At 51.2% G+C, this 14,337-nt stretch overlaps 3 protein-coding genes across 4 annotated transcripts; 1 reads left to right on the forward strand and 2 right to left on the reverse strand.

Annotated features, from left to right (window-relative positions):
• Window positions 1-7,628: 7,628 nt before the first annotated feature.
• On the reverse strand, window positions 7,629-8,165 carry TrAFT101_010837 (uncharacterized protein; the record flags this gene model as incomplete). The annotated part of the gene is made up of 2 exons (XM_066129076.1): window positions 7,629-7,736; window positions 8,028-8,165. The coding sequence occupies 2 exons, from the start codon at window positions 8,163-8,165 to the stop codon at window positions 7,629-7,631; spliced, it is 246 nt and encodes an 81-aa protein (XP_065985206.1).
• Window positions 8,166-8,775: 610 nt separating this feature from the next.
• TrAFT101_010838 (uncharacterized protein) lies at window positions 8,776-9,963 on the reverse strand (the record flags this gene model as incomplete). The annotated part of the gene is made up of 2 exons (XM_066129077.1): window positions 8,776-9,574; window positions 9,640-9,963. 2 exons carry the CDS (start codon window positions 9,961-9,963, stop codon window positions 9,434-9,436), a joined length of 465 nt encoding a protein of 154 aa, XP_065985207.1. The 3' UTR covers window positions 8,776-9,433.
• Window positions 9,964-10,790: 827 nt separating this feature from the next.
• Window positions 10,791-14,337, forward strand: TrAFT101_010839 (uncharacterized protein). 2 transcript variants are annotated; one of them, XM_066129079.1, is made up of 3 exons: window positions 10,791-11,683; window positions 11,901-12,242; window positions 12,311-14,337. In XM_066129079.1, the coding sequence occupies exons 2-3, from the start codon at window positions 12,146-12,148 to the stop codon at window positions 13,615-13,617; spliced, it is 1,404 nt and encodes a 467-aa protein (XP_065985208.1). In that variant the 5' UTR covers window positions 10,791-11,683; window positions 11,901-12,145; the 3' UTR covers window positions 13,618-14,337. The 2 variants fall into 2 exon arrangements, with proteins under 2 accessions (XP_065985208.1, XP_065985209.1); XM_066129078.1 differs by lacking the exon at window positions 10,791-11,683 and having other exon boundaries at window positions 11,740-11,987; window positions 12,179-12,242.

A 14,337-nucleotide genomic window follows, 5' to 3' on the forward strand; every position in this document is an offset into this window, starting at 1 on the left:
TTATTACTAATTCTCTAGTATAGTCTTCAACACGTAGTTCTTTCTATACCTAAGTAGTGAAACGGTTTGCTCTCCATCCATAGAGACACAAGCCAAGGCTTGTTCCACACAGCAGCATGTCTCGTATTCTTTTCTCTTTTGTTCTTGCTCTGCATGAGACCATAGATAGAAGATGCGTGGACGTGTATCACAGCGAAAATAGAGTCTACAGTGCAGGGTAGGATAAAGAATCTAGACTGGGCCTTGACACAGCACCATCACATTACACACCACACACATATCTACGACACTAATGCTGTGCAGCCACGATACGTAGGGCAGAGAGCTGATTATTATGGCTGCATCATTGGCAAAAAAGCACACACTGCTACTACTGTGAGATAATTCACAAGTTTGCCACGAGTATATCCACTTATAATCCACGGCCCGCAGCTGTCACACTCCAAAGAGGAAGCTGGAGATTATCGCAACAGAAAGCTTCTCGTGCTCTGTAATCTAACGGCTATCGATCGATCCACCAGGCGCTCCGAGCTTCGTCATCGTATCCTCCAGAGCGACACTTGCTTACGCGTGAATTCGTTGCCTCGCCTGGATGCACTCTGTCTGAATTCCTCTATATCTCGCTATAGACACTCCTCTTGAGAGATACATCCAGCTGCGACTTTATAGCAATTGAGTCCTTTTAAGCCCCGGGTTTCACTCCAGGTCTGCCGTGTCCTACAGGGAGACCTTTTGGGCAACGTGCCGCTGAAGAGATTACGCCCGTGGTCGAGCAGCACAGAGATGTGACACCTACCGCTGCGCAGAGCCTTGTGAGCCGAATGATTCGCCGTGGAGACGGCTGGCCCCGAGAGGGTGACACAGAGATTGGTCAGTGTGTGTAATACCTATATCGGGCTCTCTTGGAGACACCTGACAGTTCACAATTCTTTTCCATGCCAAGTTTTGCATAACGCGCTCTCCTGTTGTCATTATTGAACCTGGCCTCTACGTAGCTGCGTTGTGCTTTCTCAACTCTATTTCGTCTCTCTGCGCAGAAGGTTACAGCTAATCCTGCATGTCTCAAATGAATCCCTCCACCAGTTTCCTGCGCTTGTGCTCGTGCGCTTGTGGACCGGGCACACTGAAACATCCTTGGGGGCTGTAAGAAGGCGCAGAATGAGCTTCAGCTTCCTTGCTTGGAAATTTGGTTTCGGAGCAGATCTGCCGTAGGGCGATGCTACAAGTACTTCTACGACCACGAGAAGGCCGGCTCAGGACCCTGTCGGTTCCCGCGCAGGGAACGCCAAAGCAAACCTGCATACATGATGCTAACTACTAAGTGGAAGCATAACTACATGTAGTTACGGCGACAGCATCATTGGTGTTAGTCCCGGCATCACTCTAGAGTAGCAGTAGCGGCGACGGTGGCATTGGTGTGTAGCACAAGCATTTTGCAGTACGGGGGCCAATAGACGCAGGGCCTTGTCTACTGCGGACAGGCATCGTGATGGAGTGGAGATTGACGCCGGCGATCCAATCAACCCCCCCGGAAAGACAGAGGAGAAGGCCTGGCTGCTTGCGGCACGCCACGGACCGCTGAAGTGGCTTTCCTTTTGAGTGCGCGCTATTATTATTCTTGCCGACATAGGGCAGGCTTTGGGATGATGCTGGGGGAGACAATGAGACAAGGACAGCATTGAAAGCATGGATATATACCTACTAGATACTTAGAACTGCCTGCTTGTATGCGTGTATTGGTCTGTATGCAGGTTGCTTGTGTGTTTGTGTGAATGTGCAGCTTGGCGCGGTGATTGGAGTTGAAACATTCAACTTCTGCCGTCTGCCAGCCTATTCTGAAGAGCAGACATGGTGATGTGTTGCTGTAGTTGTATATGTGTTAATATTTAGAGGGTGGTGGTGCTTGTGAAAACTCGCCATCACCTGATGCATACATGTATACTAGACGGCCTTTTGCACGCATTTTACGCCAGACCCAGACATGCAGAGGCAAGTATGTTTTTCGTCACCTTTGCTGGTATCCGTACTCATATTAAATGCTGATAATGCAGGCGTGTACCTTGTATTACTTAGAGACACACTAATATATGCTGTAGATACTTGTTGCACATCATGTGCATTGTAATGGGACTAATACTGCTAGTAATATATTAATATTAACAGCAGCTCAGCTGCCGGACAAAGCCACGCGTAGACAGCCGTCAAGTGGGGGTTAACGTGGGATCTAATGTTTGCCTTTACTAGGTGTGGTGGTATCGCAAATGGGTATGTGCAGGAGCTGAAAAGCGTCGAGTACATGTATGCTAGTAGGTATCTATAATACAGTGGAATGAGACTCTTGTGGAGGAGGCTAGCTGGCATTGATGATGTTCGCCGGCATCGAGAAAGGCAGGGTGGATGGAGTGCCATCATCAAGAGAGCAAGGGAGCAAACACCTGACCACGGCGGATTTCTGAGCTGGGAAATCTTGGTATAACGCGAACAAGGGCTTAGCTGAGGGAGGGGCTAAAGAACGAAAACAGGGAATACCTAGACCTATAGAGGGAACAAAGAAAGAGCTCGGTTACAAGCTCGTGTGCTATAAGTGTTGCTGGATAATAAACTAGTGGCATACGGGATACACTACGAGATATGACATAAAGCTCGATAGCTCTCTATACTAGACCCAGGACTGTGGACTGGCGATATATGGATGTCGATGCTCCGTACAGAGTGCATTCTGCACTTGTAGAACCATATCTATTTTAGAATACAAAAGTAGACGTATTCATCAGCTCTCAGTTTACAACCCGCGCTACCAGTCAATCGGAAAGGTAGGTGATTAGGAAGCAAGTGGCTTACAATATAAATGTGGAACGAAAGCTACATGTGCTTTGAAGGCCATCCAGATTCCATATCACTCAAGTGTCGACTGGCCAACCAGCCTCAAAGATCATTATCCGTTTCAAGTAATTTCTGAAGACGATTGAGTGGAGTCTCTAGCGGAATTAAAGAGCTATGGCTTTTGTGCTGTGAGCAATTACTAAGATGTCTGTGGAAACAAGCAACTTGCCAGGATATCCCAAACCCAGGGCAGTAGGTATGAAGTCGGTATCCGTGTCGGTATCCGTGCGTAAGCTACCTGTACGCAGTACGACTGGCCTACCGAGCCTTAGGTACCTGTATGTGCGTGAGATGAGCATGGGTGGACGGAGCATCCGTAATTATGTAGGTACCTATGAGCCCGAGGGTGGTTTTTTGTGAGAGATATGGCAAGACGGAGGTGATGGTAAGAGGGCAAAAAGAGATCCTGTCATAGATTCAAGCTGCTGGTGACTCTTTTTGCTTGGAAAAATCCTCAGCAGAGCTCTTGCCAGAGCATACTTCTTGCCTGATCTCTTACCAGAAAACGCCCCCGCCTCGTAGGTATGTATAGTTACGAGGTACCTAGTGCTACTGAGTGTATGGTAGCTGTGGTCAAACTTGCCTTGTACACAGAATGCCCTGTCTCGGAGGATATAAATGGGCCTACTTACAAGCAGGTAGTACCTTCATGCTGGCTGCGGAGTAATAATATTACACGTCGTTAATTCTGCGCAGGTTACTGCCCTGATCTGTGCTACTAACTGATTCAAAGCACTTCATGCGACCCTTTAAGCATGCCTCACCGGATAGCTTTACTGTAGGATGGAGGCGATACCACTCTGCTACCAACGACAAGGCACGATTAGCGCCATTTACGAACAAGGGGGCAGTCACATTTGTTAATTTCGTAGTCGTATGTAACTTGCAGCGTATACGGAGAAACTGCTCCCATTGCTGATAGGGCAAAGCAAGTTTTGCCGGTGATCGTGATGCGGTGATGGTGTTGTGTCTAACGCAAGCATCATACATGGACTTAGCAGCATATAACTCCGGTCTACAGATGCTCCAACAACCTAAGCGAGAAGACGAGAGGATATGCGTGCGAAGAGACTTATGCAATCCCCCCCCTTCCAAGGGAATAACATGTAGTATTACGCTGGAGGTATACAATAATAGCAAGCACACGCTTGTGTTTCCGCAGAATGACTGCGCGGAAATCATCCGTGCCACCGGCTATGCGTGTCGAGAGTATCCGGCGCCCTAATGTATCAGTGTCTGTGCATGTAAGGTTTGGCCTCACCTGTTCTTCTGATTGGCAGAGAAATCTTCAGCCTCTTTGGCCGTGGACAGCGCAAAACCTGTTGTTGCGTCGTACAAGTACCGCCGCTTTGCAAGGCCTTGGCCACCTGCCAGGCAATGCAATGCAAGAGCCCTCAAGCTACAATGTATGTATGTACGTATGTGCTGTCCTCGGCTGCGTGCTTACTTGCACGTACATAGTAGGCATGTCTCGGAGCAAGCCACAGCGGCCGTTGGAGAGAGCCAATCGGCAGTCTACGCGCTTGATGACTTGATTTGTATGCGTGTCGTTGCAGGCCTAGGCATAGCATCGGCTGTTGCTGCATGAAGCGAAGGAAGCACACGCCCGCGTCAATGGGTCTGAGTGGCTTTTTCCGTCTTCTCAAGCCCCCGGTCTTGTTCAAAGTAAAAAATTGGTGCTAGCATTGATATTGTGTGTGGCTTTTTGTGTACTCTGCAATCCAGCAGGAACATGCCTTGTCCTGGAGCCATCATACAGACTTTCCTATCCAAGGATTGCCTATCTATCACGCTGTACATGGACTTTAACCCCCTCTGCAGCCGTCGGTATCTCGCCTTTAACGCGTCCCCTCCTTGGGCCGAGTTGGAAGATGTTTGCTCCCCTAACCCATGAGAATCTTGGCCGCCCCCCTCTTCGTTTTAGTGGCCGAAGAGCAAACATTACTACCACTAGTATACTAGTGCTGCTACTAGCGAAGTGGAAGGACATGTCTGCGCCGCTAGTGAAGAGCGCTGAGATCGACAACGGGAGCTATTTTGACGAGGTATTGTCCATCATTGGCCTGGGAACTGGGGTTACAACTGGAGACGAGCGGCTTGTACAGTACTCGTTACCGGCCGCCTTCATGCTGGCGCTGCTGGTGGCATACAGGGCTCGGGTCAGGATTCGGCAGTCGAGGAGGCAGTGATGGAAGCAAAGCCTGCTGGCCAGTCCTCGTGCATGTACCGCTCCTTGTATATACACAGCACTAATCGCTGTTCATCACAGCGCTAAGCAGGGCTTGAGAGCCTTGGGCACATGGCGCTACATGTGTCAAGGCTGGATGGAGTCGGCGAGCTCGGGTGCCTACAAGGTAGTGCCCAGCATCTCCCGCCAGAGAGCCCGTCGACTTGACCTGTTTACGACTGCTGCTAGTACGGCTCGAGTCTAGGTGGCAGGCTGTGATTACTCTTTCTTGTTATTGACCTCCCTTTACAGTAAGATGGCTGAACAAGGACCTGGGAGGCCCGTAAGTGGGGGGGGGGGGGGGGGGGGCAAAAGGAAGACAAAAGGAAGAAGCGGAAGAAGAACGCGGCGGCGAGAGAGAGGTAGCAGGTAGAGAAGAGCGCAGATGGGCCGGCGAGTTGTACCATGGCCGTGCAAGTGGCAGCAAGCAGCACCAATGAAGAGCCAGTGGGGAGTGTCGGCCAACTTTAAAATCAAATGGATATGCCTGGCTTGAAACCCCTGGCAACTGAGTAAAAGAAAGGAAAAGGAAAGCAAGGGAAAGCCAGGAAAAGCAAGGGAGAAAAGCAGGAACAAAAGAGGAGTCAAACATTCGGTGATGTGCTTGTACGGAGCAGCTTTCTGCGCCTCCGCCTTGGCTTGGCACTGATTGGGCTTCGGTGTTAGCTCGCTAGGAAAGCTGATAAATAATTCCTAGCTTACTGTACCAGAGGCAATAGAACAAAAGTCTATGTCTACCTATTCCATTCGAAAGCCCTGTGACATGGCTGCAGATGCTGGCTATGCCCACTGACGCTAATGAATTGGCACCGAGGTAGGGCGCACATCCTGTAGGTAGAACTAGTAGCTGTAGCTGATACTCATACTTGGCAAGTAGAGTATGCTGTAATACTCTCATGCGTCGTTGCATGGTTTCAGGCGCCGGCCCCTGATGCTGCAGTGTTGCTGTGATGTGATATATTCTTTCACATACACGAGCAGCTTGCATGGTTGTTGAATCTCAGCCAGAAGGCGAGGCAGGGCAATTCGCCCTGGATATGAATCGGGCGAGGAGAGTTTATCGTCAAGCAAGCCCGGTTCTTATTCTGGAAGAGGATAGACAATGTACCTCTATACATGGAGTTTAGCCAGTACCTACCAACTAATCTATATACCTACTGGCGCTCATACAAAGCATAGCGTCATTGATTGCAGGCGTGGCATGAGTATAGTGACCCAGGGGTAGCTGCGTGTCCAATGAGAGAGGGTGGGTTTAAGATGACCTCGCGGACGGGAAGCACTCTTTGCGCATAATAGATGCACACGGCTGGCATAATTATGCTAAACAACTCCTATACAATATAGTATAATATAATTGAACAAAAAGACAACGGCAGTAACAAGGTGTGTCAAAGCAAGGTGCCACAGAGCATGGATTCACGTACGCGAGTGCAGCCACACACACGCCCGCTTCTCTCCGGGCAAAGAGGTCCATCGCCCGTTGCATCACGATGGCTCTGTGACTTTTCCGATGGCGCCCAGCTTCACTGTTCCCACAGTTGGCCTACCAGGCCAGTCGCGGATGTCATCGTCGGCGACGTGCAGCCCGCACAGACTCTAGAGGAGAGAAAAGGGCTGGAGCGGGGAGCCTTACCCGTCACTTACAGCATGTACGGGATACATGGACCATACGCACATGCAACTTGATGCTGCAAAGCCTCGCTCTCGTTGTGTGGCGTGCTGCACGAGCATCACACTTACGAATACCTACATGCTTCGTATAATACATGCTATGCCTGTAGCAAATACCGAGCATCGGCCCCTGCCCTGGCTACTGTGCCACTCCAGGAGCACCAGGCTGCTGCATCTCGCCCTCGTCTCCCCTTCATGCTCTCTCTCTCCTCTGGCAGCAACCCCCCCGCGCAGTCTGCCAGGCTCCTGGGATCCTGGCTGTGACCGGCATTGCCGCGTGTGGTCCCCGAGGAACGACGGAGCCAATCTTGCACCCTGTAGCTTTTCCCTCCCTCTCTGCTTTTTCAAATCCCCCCGGTTTCGATAATCTGCAGCTACCCTCTTGTTGCATGCAGGCATTACTCCTTCTCCCAGCTATCGGGAACGAACAAAAAAAGGGCCTGGGTACAAGTACCTCTGAGGCCGGGGAGCACCATTGAATATCAATTACGAGTAGACTAGGTGATAGACCAAGCTGAACCACGGCACTAGCAGCAAACGGCGACTTCTAATGTCGAGGCTGGATGTTTTCATTGGATACGTACCAGTTGAGTAGGAGGGAAAAAAAAAAAAATGGCAACGCATTGCCCAGAGTCTAGTCCTCAAGCTCCCTTGCCCGTGCAATGCAATGCAGTGCAACCGTATTATGCGTACATGTTCCTTTGGACATATGCGGCATTGTGTGCGGCATACAACTACAACGCTCCCCAAGTTGCTCTTGTAGTTAGATGTAGGTATTGTTGGAGAGAAAGAGCAGCAAAATATACAGCAGTAATGACGACACCAGCGACGAGATTTCAAGTCACGGCTATCGCCTCATCTCGTCCCAGCCCTTGGCGTACAGGGGCGGAGGCAGAGGCAGAGGTAGAGGCAGACAGGCAATGACCAGGCAAGAAACACGGGCGGCGTAGTGTGTCTGTCAAAGCTTGGGTCAGCCTGTTGTCTCTTCTCCTGCTCGTATGCAGAGTAATATCTGCGGTATACTACCAGGTATTTGTGCCAGCAGTTGGTGATGACGCATGTATAACCACGCACTAAGTACAGTAGTGGCACATGCCATGTCATGAGCTATATTGCAGCAGCAATGCTGCGCGTTCTCCCGGTCTATAGATAAATACATGTACCTTCATGTACGTCCATGCAGCCCACCTCTACTATGCACAGACAAGTGTCTAAAGCCTGCACGAAGCAGAGGTACAGCCCATACCCTAGGAAACACCAAGTACCCACGCAGTAGGGTTGCAGCCTCGTCACGATATGAGACACCGGCTATTATGACGCTTCCTTCCTCGATCTTGGTCTTGGCTTTTCCACGGAACTTGACAAGGACCTGGTCTTTGTGCATGCAGCCGGCACGACGGAGTCGAACCCGAACGGCTTGGAGGCCCGCCTGCTTCAGGTCCGCAAGCCTTGTAGGGTTTCTTTGTCTCCAAGGTTCTCTTATACTGCTGCTGCCATGCGTACAAGCATCTTTGCCATTTCTTTTTCTTCTTATTTGCCTGCTCGTTTATACGAGGCAGACCGATGTTCTCAGCTCTAGGTACTTCCCATCCCTTGCCCCCTCATCTGGTGCTCCGGCTTCTCCTCGTCTCCTCACTGTCGGTCTCTTGACTCGAGCTACGGTATGTGCCTCTTCCAAGCCTTCATGTTCCTTCTGCCCCGGCTCGTCCATATAACGCCACCTTTTCGCCGCTGCGGCATGGCACCATAGCATTCGCGGATGAAGCACGCACGCAACCGAGTACATGGATCCATTACTCACCTGTGCTTTGTATGTGAGTAAGGCCTCACACCACTCGTAGGTATGGTATAATACTAGCACTCTGGATGGAGTAGACACACACCCACACATGATATAGCTAGCCACTGCTGGGATATTCACTCCCCTGCCAAAACTGTGTACAGGTACTTGTACTTGCACTAGGTACTTCATACCCAGGTATGACCGGGATATGCCCAAGCCCATTGTCGCCTCTATCCTTCCCTTCCATCTCGCTCCGTGAAGGCTGCCAGCACGTACATGCTGCTAGTACCAGCACGGCTACCACAATTGTGGTGTCCTAGTCTACCCGCGAGTTGCGTTGGCTCTTTTGGCCGGGGCGACTCCCCTTCCCCTGACGGTTTTTTCTTCTGAACCGTCACGGTCCGCGCCTTATTAAATTGGCCGTTTTCTCACCGTTCTTTTGGCAGCACGAGCATGGGGGTTAACTGCTGGATACGTAGTAGTGGGCACCTCTTCATCTTGCCCACTCTAGGCTGGGACCAGATCGCCCCCCAGAAGCTCTGGCACCTGATGGCACTGCTAGTGATTTGATTTTTTTTTATTCCGGGTTGACTTGTCTTTTGTTCCTGCAGACAGCGGACGCGCACCAATGGGCCCTGACCGCGGCTCTCTCGCAGCCACCAGCGGGACGGTTTCCAAGCGTTTGATTGAAACGAAAACTACTAGAAACGGTAGGGCTTGTAGTACTGTAGTGTGATTTATACACCCTGCTTATAGGTATATATATATTCGGTACGCGTGTGTGCGTGCGAGCCCGGTCCTTTATTCTTCCATTTTCTTCTGCGTTTCTTGGATTTTGTCCTTGGTCCTTGAATTGTCGGTGTTTGTCTTTAGTACCTGTACAAGGACGAGCACACGAGTCCTACTCTACGCGCGGCCCTTGTCATTTCTGGTGCTTGGCCTCCGCTTGGCCTCCATCCCCATCTCACATCGCGTTGAGCTGTTAATGCATGCCTCTGATCATCCTGGACCTTGCTCCAGCTACAAGTAGTCACAATACAGGGACCAAGTACATACATGTAGGTATTCTACTTGCCCGTCTTTGAGTAGCCACCCGGAGAAGCTGTTTCCAGTCTTGGAGCACTGACCAGCCAGAGGCTTGAGAGTTGAGAGAGTTGAGAGACGGAGAGATGGGGACAGAAGAAGAAGAGAGGGCGTATACTGTAGCAGGCAGCAAGTCGTAGCAAGCAGAACCGCAAGTACCTACATGGCCACCTTGAAGCCCTGCATGTCTCCATTTCTCATCCCTGGACGCTGTGGCCGGACCGCCGAGGCTTTGCGGGAGTTGCCTGTGCGAGCGCCTCTCAACTCTGCTGGGGCCAGACACGCTTTTACGTTGCAACCCGTCTGCTGAGGACATATCTTAGCATATAAGCCGGGAGTTGCTGGTCATATTTCATGTTTTTTTTTTTTTTACCTCTCTCATCCCGCCGTCACTTTGCAGGCTTGTCGACGTCTAAGCGCATACATGCTGTATAGCTCGTACCTACATATTGAGCCCCGGTGGTGATCACTCTCATCGAAGTGGAGGCTCAGAGAGGCTTCAACCCTTCCCCGCTCTCTCTCTTCCTCACACGCTGCCTCCTTTTCTGCCCTCTACGATACATCTCAGTTGTCTGCTCTTCATTCTCTGCCTCCTGCTTCATCTCGGCTTCCTTCGGCATTTATCGATTCTAGTTCTCTTATCCTCCCACAAAGATCAGCCTCTCGCTGTTTGATTATTGTTAATTTTATATCCTTCCGTTCCGTGATCCCCATAAGGCGCCCACTGTCCCGTCTTTTGGTCGCTGCAGCGGCACAGCCGAAGCTCGCTAATCGGTCACGGCGCCTTGACTTGGGCTGCTGAACCCGCCCCCAGAGAGTTGCTACAGCGCTAGACAGGGCCCACCCTCCGCCAACGCACCGTACAGGCACCGCAAGGGCGCCCGTAGCTCCAGCCAGAGCCCTGGAACGCCGAGGACTCTGCACAACAGCACAGCACAGCACAGCACAGCACAGAAGCAAACAACCTGACATTCTCCAAGTACCTACTTGTACCCACGCCCGCTAGGCCTGCATACGGGCAGTTGAGCGCAGGTACCAGTACATGCGACGGAACTTGCAACAGCCCCGGCTCGTGGCACCGACCGCCGCCTGCACCACTCATTTCCTCCCGCACGTCTAACCGCTGCTACCGCCGCTAAGTCGAAAAAAATCAAGACAAAAAAAAAAAAAAAATTAAAAAAAAAATAAATAAATAAATAAAAATAAAAAAAAATTTAAAAATTAATATTAAAGAAGGAAACAGGGACAAGAGAGAAAAAGAGGCAAGATCGCAAACAGAGAAAATCGCCGCCGGCACTGCAGGACTTAATTTTTCCTCCTAGCCCTTCCAGGATTCTTTTTATCTTGCATTTTCGAGCTTTAATTTTCTTCTCTCTCTCTCTCTCTCTCTCTTTTCAAAATATTTCATCCAATCCCGGTGCAGCGCGACTCTGCCTCGATTGCTCCATTCTAGCACTGGGCCAGACATCATAGTGGACACCAGCGCCAGACCACGCCACCAACGCCCGGCCGGTGCCACTGAAGCGCTGCCGCTAAACACACCCACGACGCTGCCGCCGCCCACCGTCACGCCGCAAGAGCTCATCAACCCATCCAGGTGATCTGACGACACTCTTTCCTCACCTCTTCGCCATTCCTCCTCCGCCACTCAAGATTCGTCTGTTTCCGGCCGCCATTCCGGAGGCATGTTCCAGGCTCAGCCAACGCCCTATTCAGGCTCTTCCTACTCGCCCTTTCCATATGGCATAGCAGCGGCAGCTCCCCACAGCCTCGACTTTCTGTTCCCCACCGGCGGAGCTGGCGCTGGCGGCGCATCGAGCGGTGGCTGCTTTTACCCGCCCTACAGCTCCTCGTCTCCGCAGCCGGCGCTGCAACACCAGCACCAGCACCAGCACCAGCACCAGCAGCAGTTCCCTCTGCGGCAGCGACTCAATCGAAGCGGCAGTCCCGTCATCAAGATGGAGGATCAGGACCCGAGTCTGCACGACATGGCAGCGCAGCAGGCGGCTGCCGAGCGGTTCCAGCCAGGCCTTGAGGTGCGTATATGATGCGTATATGATGCGTATATGATGCGGATGTCCAGATGGGCGGGCGAGTTTGTTCGTCGAGAGAGCACCAGCCGGTGGAGAAGGAATGGCGTCCCTTGATTCTTTTTCTCTCGGCAGCAGTCTCCCCTCCTATCTGGTTGATGGGCGGGACAGAGGATATCGCCGGTCAAGATGGCATTGCTAACGTTTCGTGCTGCTTAAACAGGGACCCTTTGTCGGCGACAAGACACCAAGCGACGCCATCACCCAGGAATACGCCAAAGCTGACCCGGTATATGTCGAGAAAACTATTGTTGGTTTACCTTCTCCCCTCCCTTCATCCTCGATGCAAGCAAACAAGAGCACATGGCGGAAAGACGAGCTGGGCCGAAATAAGAAGAGAACAGGGTTACAGGGAAAAAAAAGAAGAGACGCAAAGAGGATGAATGATGTATATCTCGAGAGCTGCTGATGCTGACCACTACTCTTCTCCCCACATCACAGGCTCTGCCCCAGACGTATTCTCACTATCGCCAGATCAAGGGCGATGGAAACTGCGGATGGCGCGGTAAGTCGAGCCTTGGCCCGCTCTTCAAGGGACGCGCAAACTAATGACAAGAATTTCTCCTTCTCCAGCAATCGCATTCGCTTACTACGAGAAGCTTATCGACCTCGGAGACCAAGCCCAAATCGAGGGCGAGGTGGCCCGTCTCATGAGCCTTGGCTCCATGCTCTCCAACATTGGCCGCTACGAATACCACGAAGATTTCGCCGAGGAGGCTCACAGCTTGCTGCGGGATCTTGCTGCCAACATCGCAAATCCGGGCCTGGCTCGAGTGATACTTCTTCAGCGTTTCAATGACGACACCGTCGAGGCAAACATCATCTACTACTTCCGCATGCTGGCCGCCACATATCTCAAAGGAAATGCGAACATCTACGACCCCTTCGTTGCAGACCATGGAGGAATTGCGGCATACTGCTCGCAGGCAATTGATATTGTCAACCGTGAGATTGAGCATCTGGGCATCGTTGGCCTGGCCAACCTGCTCCTCAAGCCGATCGACTTCGTTTTGGAGGTTGCATACCTGGACCGCAGCCCGGGCAGCCAAGTTAACCGCTACCGCTTTCCGGAAGAGGCCAACGAGCAGGACCCGGCAGCTCTCGGACCTACGATATATCTGCTTTATCGCCCCGATCACTACGATATCCTGTACCGCACGCCACCCATCCAGGCTCCGTCGACCCTCCCCTCCAGTTCCGTTGATTTGCAGGTAAATCGAGTTTCCAGCCTCACAAATAACATTGCCATCAATGCCGTTCCTGGCAGCACGGCAGGCTTCCCAGGAGCCAATATGGATCTGCTTTCAATGCTGCCTGGTTTCAGCCTCAACTCGCTGGGCTCGATGAATACCATGCCCGATATATCTCCCATGACGCCACCTATGGCCAGCCCTGTCGACGATCATTATGTATCGTCGCAACCGCCAAGTTCTTGGACAACACCGTTTCCCGAGCCCTTGCCGTCTCAGGTTCCACAGCAGCCACCGCCACCCTCATTCCCTCCCGTAGTCTCGCCGGCTCCAATGACCCCCAGCACCTCGATGACGCCTAGTCCGACAATGATGAACGCCACGAGTATCAGGAGCAACAGCAGCAGCAGCAGCAGCCATCTCTCTGGGTTGGTTTCGAATGCGCGGCCAGCGGATCACACACCTGGATACCGCATAGTGTTTAACCCCTTCCAGCTGGAGTATGACGAGAGCAGGACCACTACTGTTAGAGAGCCAATAGACCAAGCACCGAGAAGCACTACTTTTAAGAACAGCGTGTGGAACAAAGCGCACTATGGCAACCCTGATTTCCACCCAGAAGAGTACGTTCCGGAAGACGACCACTCAGATGGCCGTGGAGGTGGAAGAAAACGGCGGAAGGACTCATGATGATTTTATTATGGCACGCACTCACTGCTTTGCTACCTACTAACACCCGTTGGGTGAAAGTGAAGAGCAGAACAAGCTTGTTCATTTAACCTTGGCAATGCTTAGGCAAAAAGAAAGAAAGAAAAAGAAGAAACAAAATTGCGAAGACCGAACTGGTTTAGCAGAAAGAAAGCAAATACAGAAGAAAAGATACAGCATAGGATGTTGAGATGGTTAAAGCAAGGAGCTTTTGATCGCTTCTGGCTACATGCGTGGAGACGACTGCTTTTTTTTTTTTTTCATGCGAGGATTGATATGCTTCTTTGCATCATTTGGCAGGCATGGCATTCTTCTTGTTTGTGTGTGTGTGTGTGTGTGTTGTGGAATTCAGCTTTGTCTGCTTATCGCATTTTTAATGATGGAATGCTTAGATGAAGCTAAGATGAACTATGAATGGAAGGAGTGTGGGAGACGGAGTGCGAGGCTGGAGTCTGATCAGATTCAATGTCCAGCCTAGAGGAAGATTCACTGGGCGACCAAGCCCCATTTCCTGTACCAGCGTTATTTGGTTTTTGTTGACTTTGTTTTTATCACCGAGAGAATCCTTGGTGGGTATGTCAAGGCGGAGGGCGATATGGTGGAGGCTTCAGATTCTTGTTATATTATGATACGTCATAGCATCGGCGTTTTTTGGGAGAGCTGGTCGGTGGAAACTAATAAATGCAATAACTGTTTGTTCCT

The sequence above is a fragment of the Trichoderma asperellum genome, chromosome 7 (genome assembly GCF_020647865.1).
Source record: "Trichoderma asperellum chromosome 7, complete sequence".
Classification (NCBI taxonomy): Eukaryota; Fungi; Ascomycota; class Sordariomycetes; order Hypocreales; family Hypocreaceae; genus Trichoderma; species Trichoderma asperellum.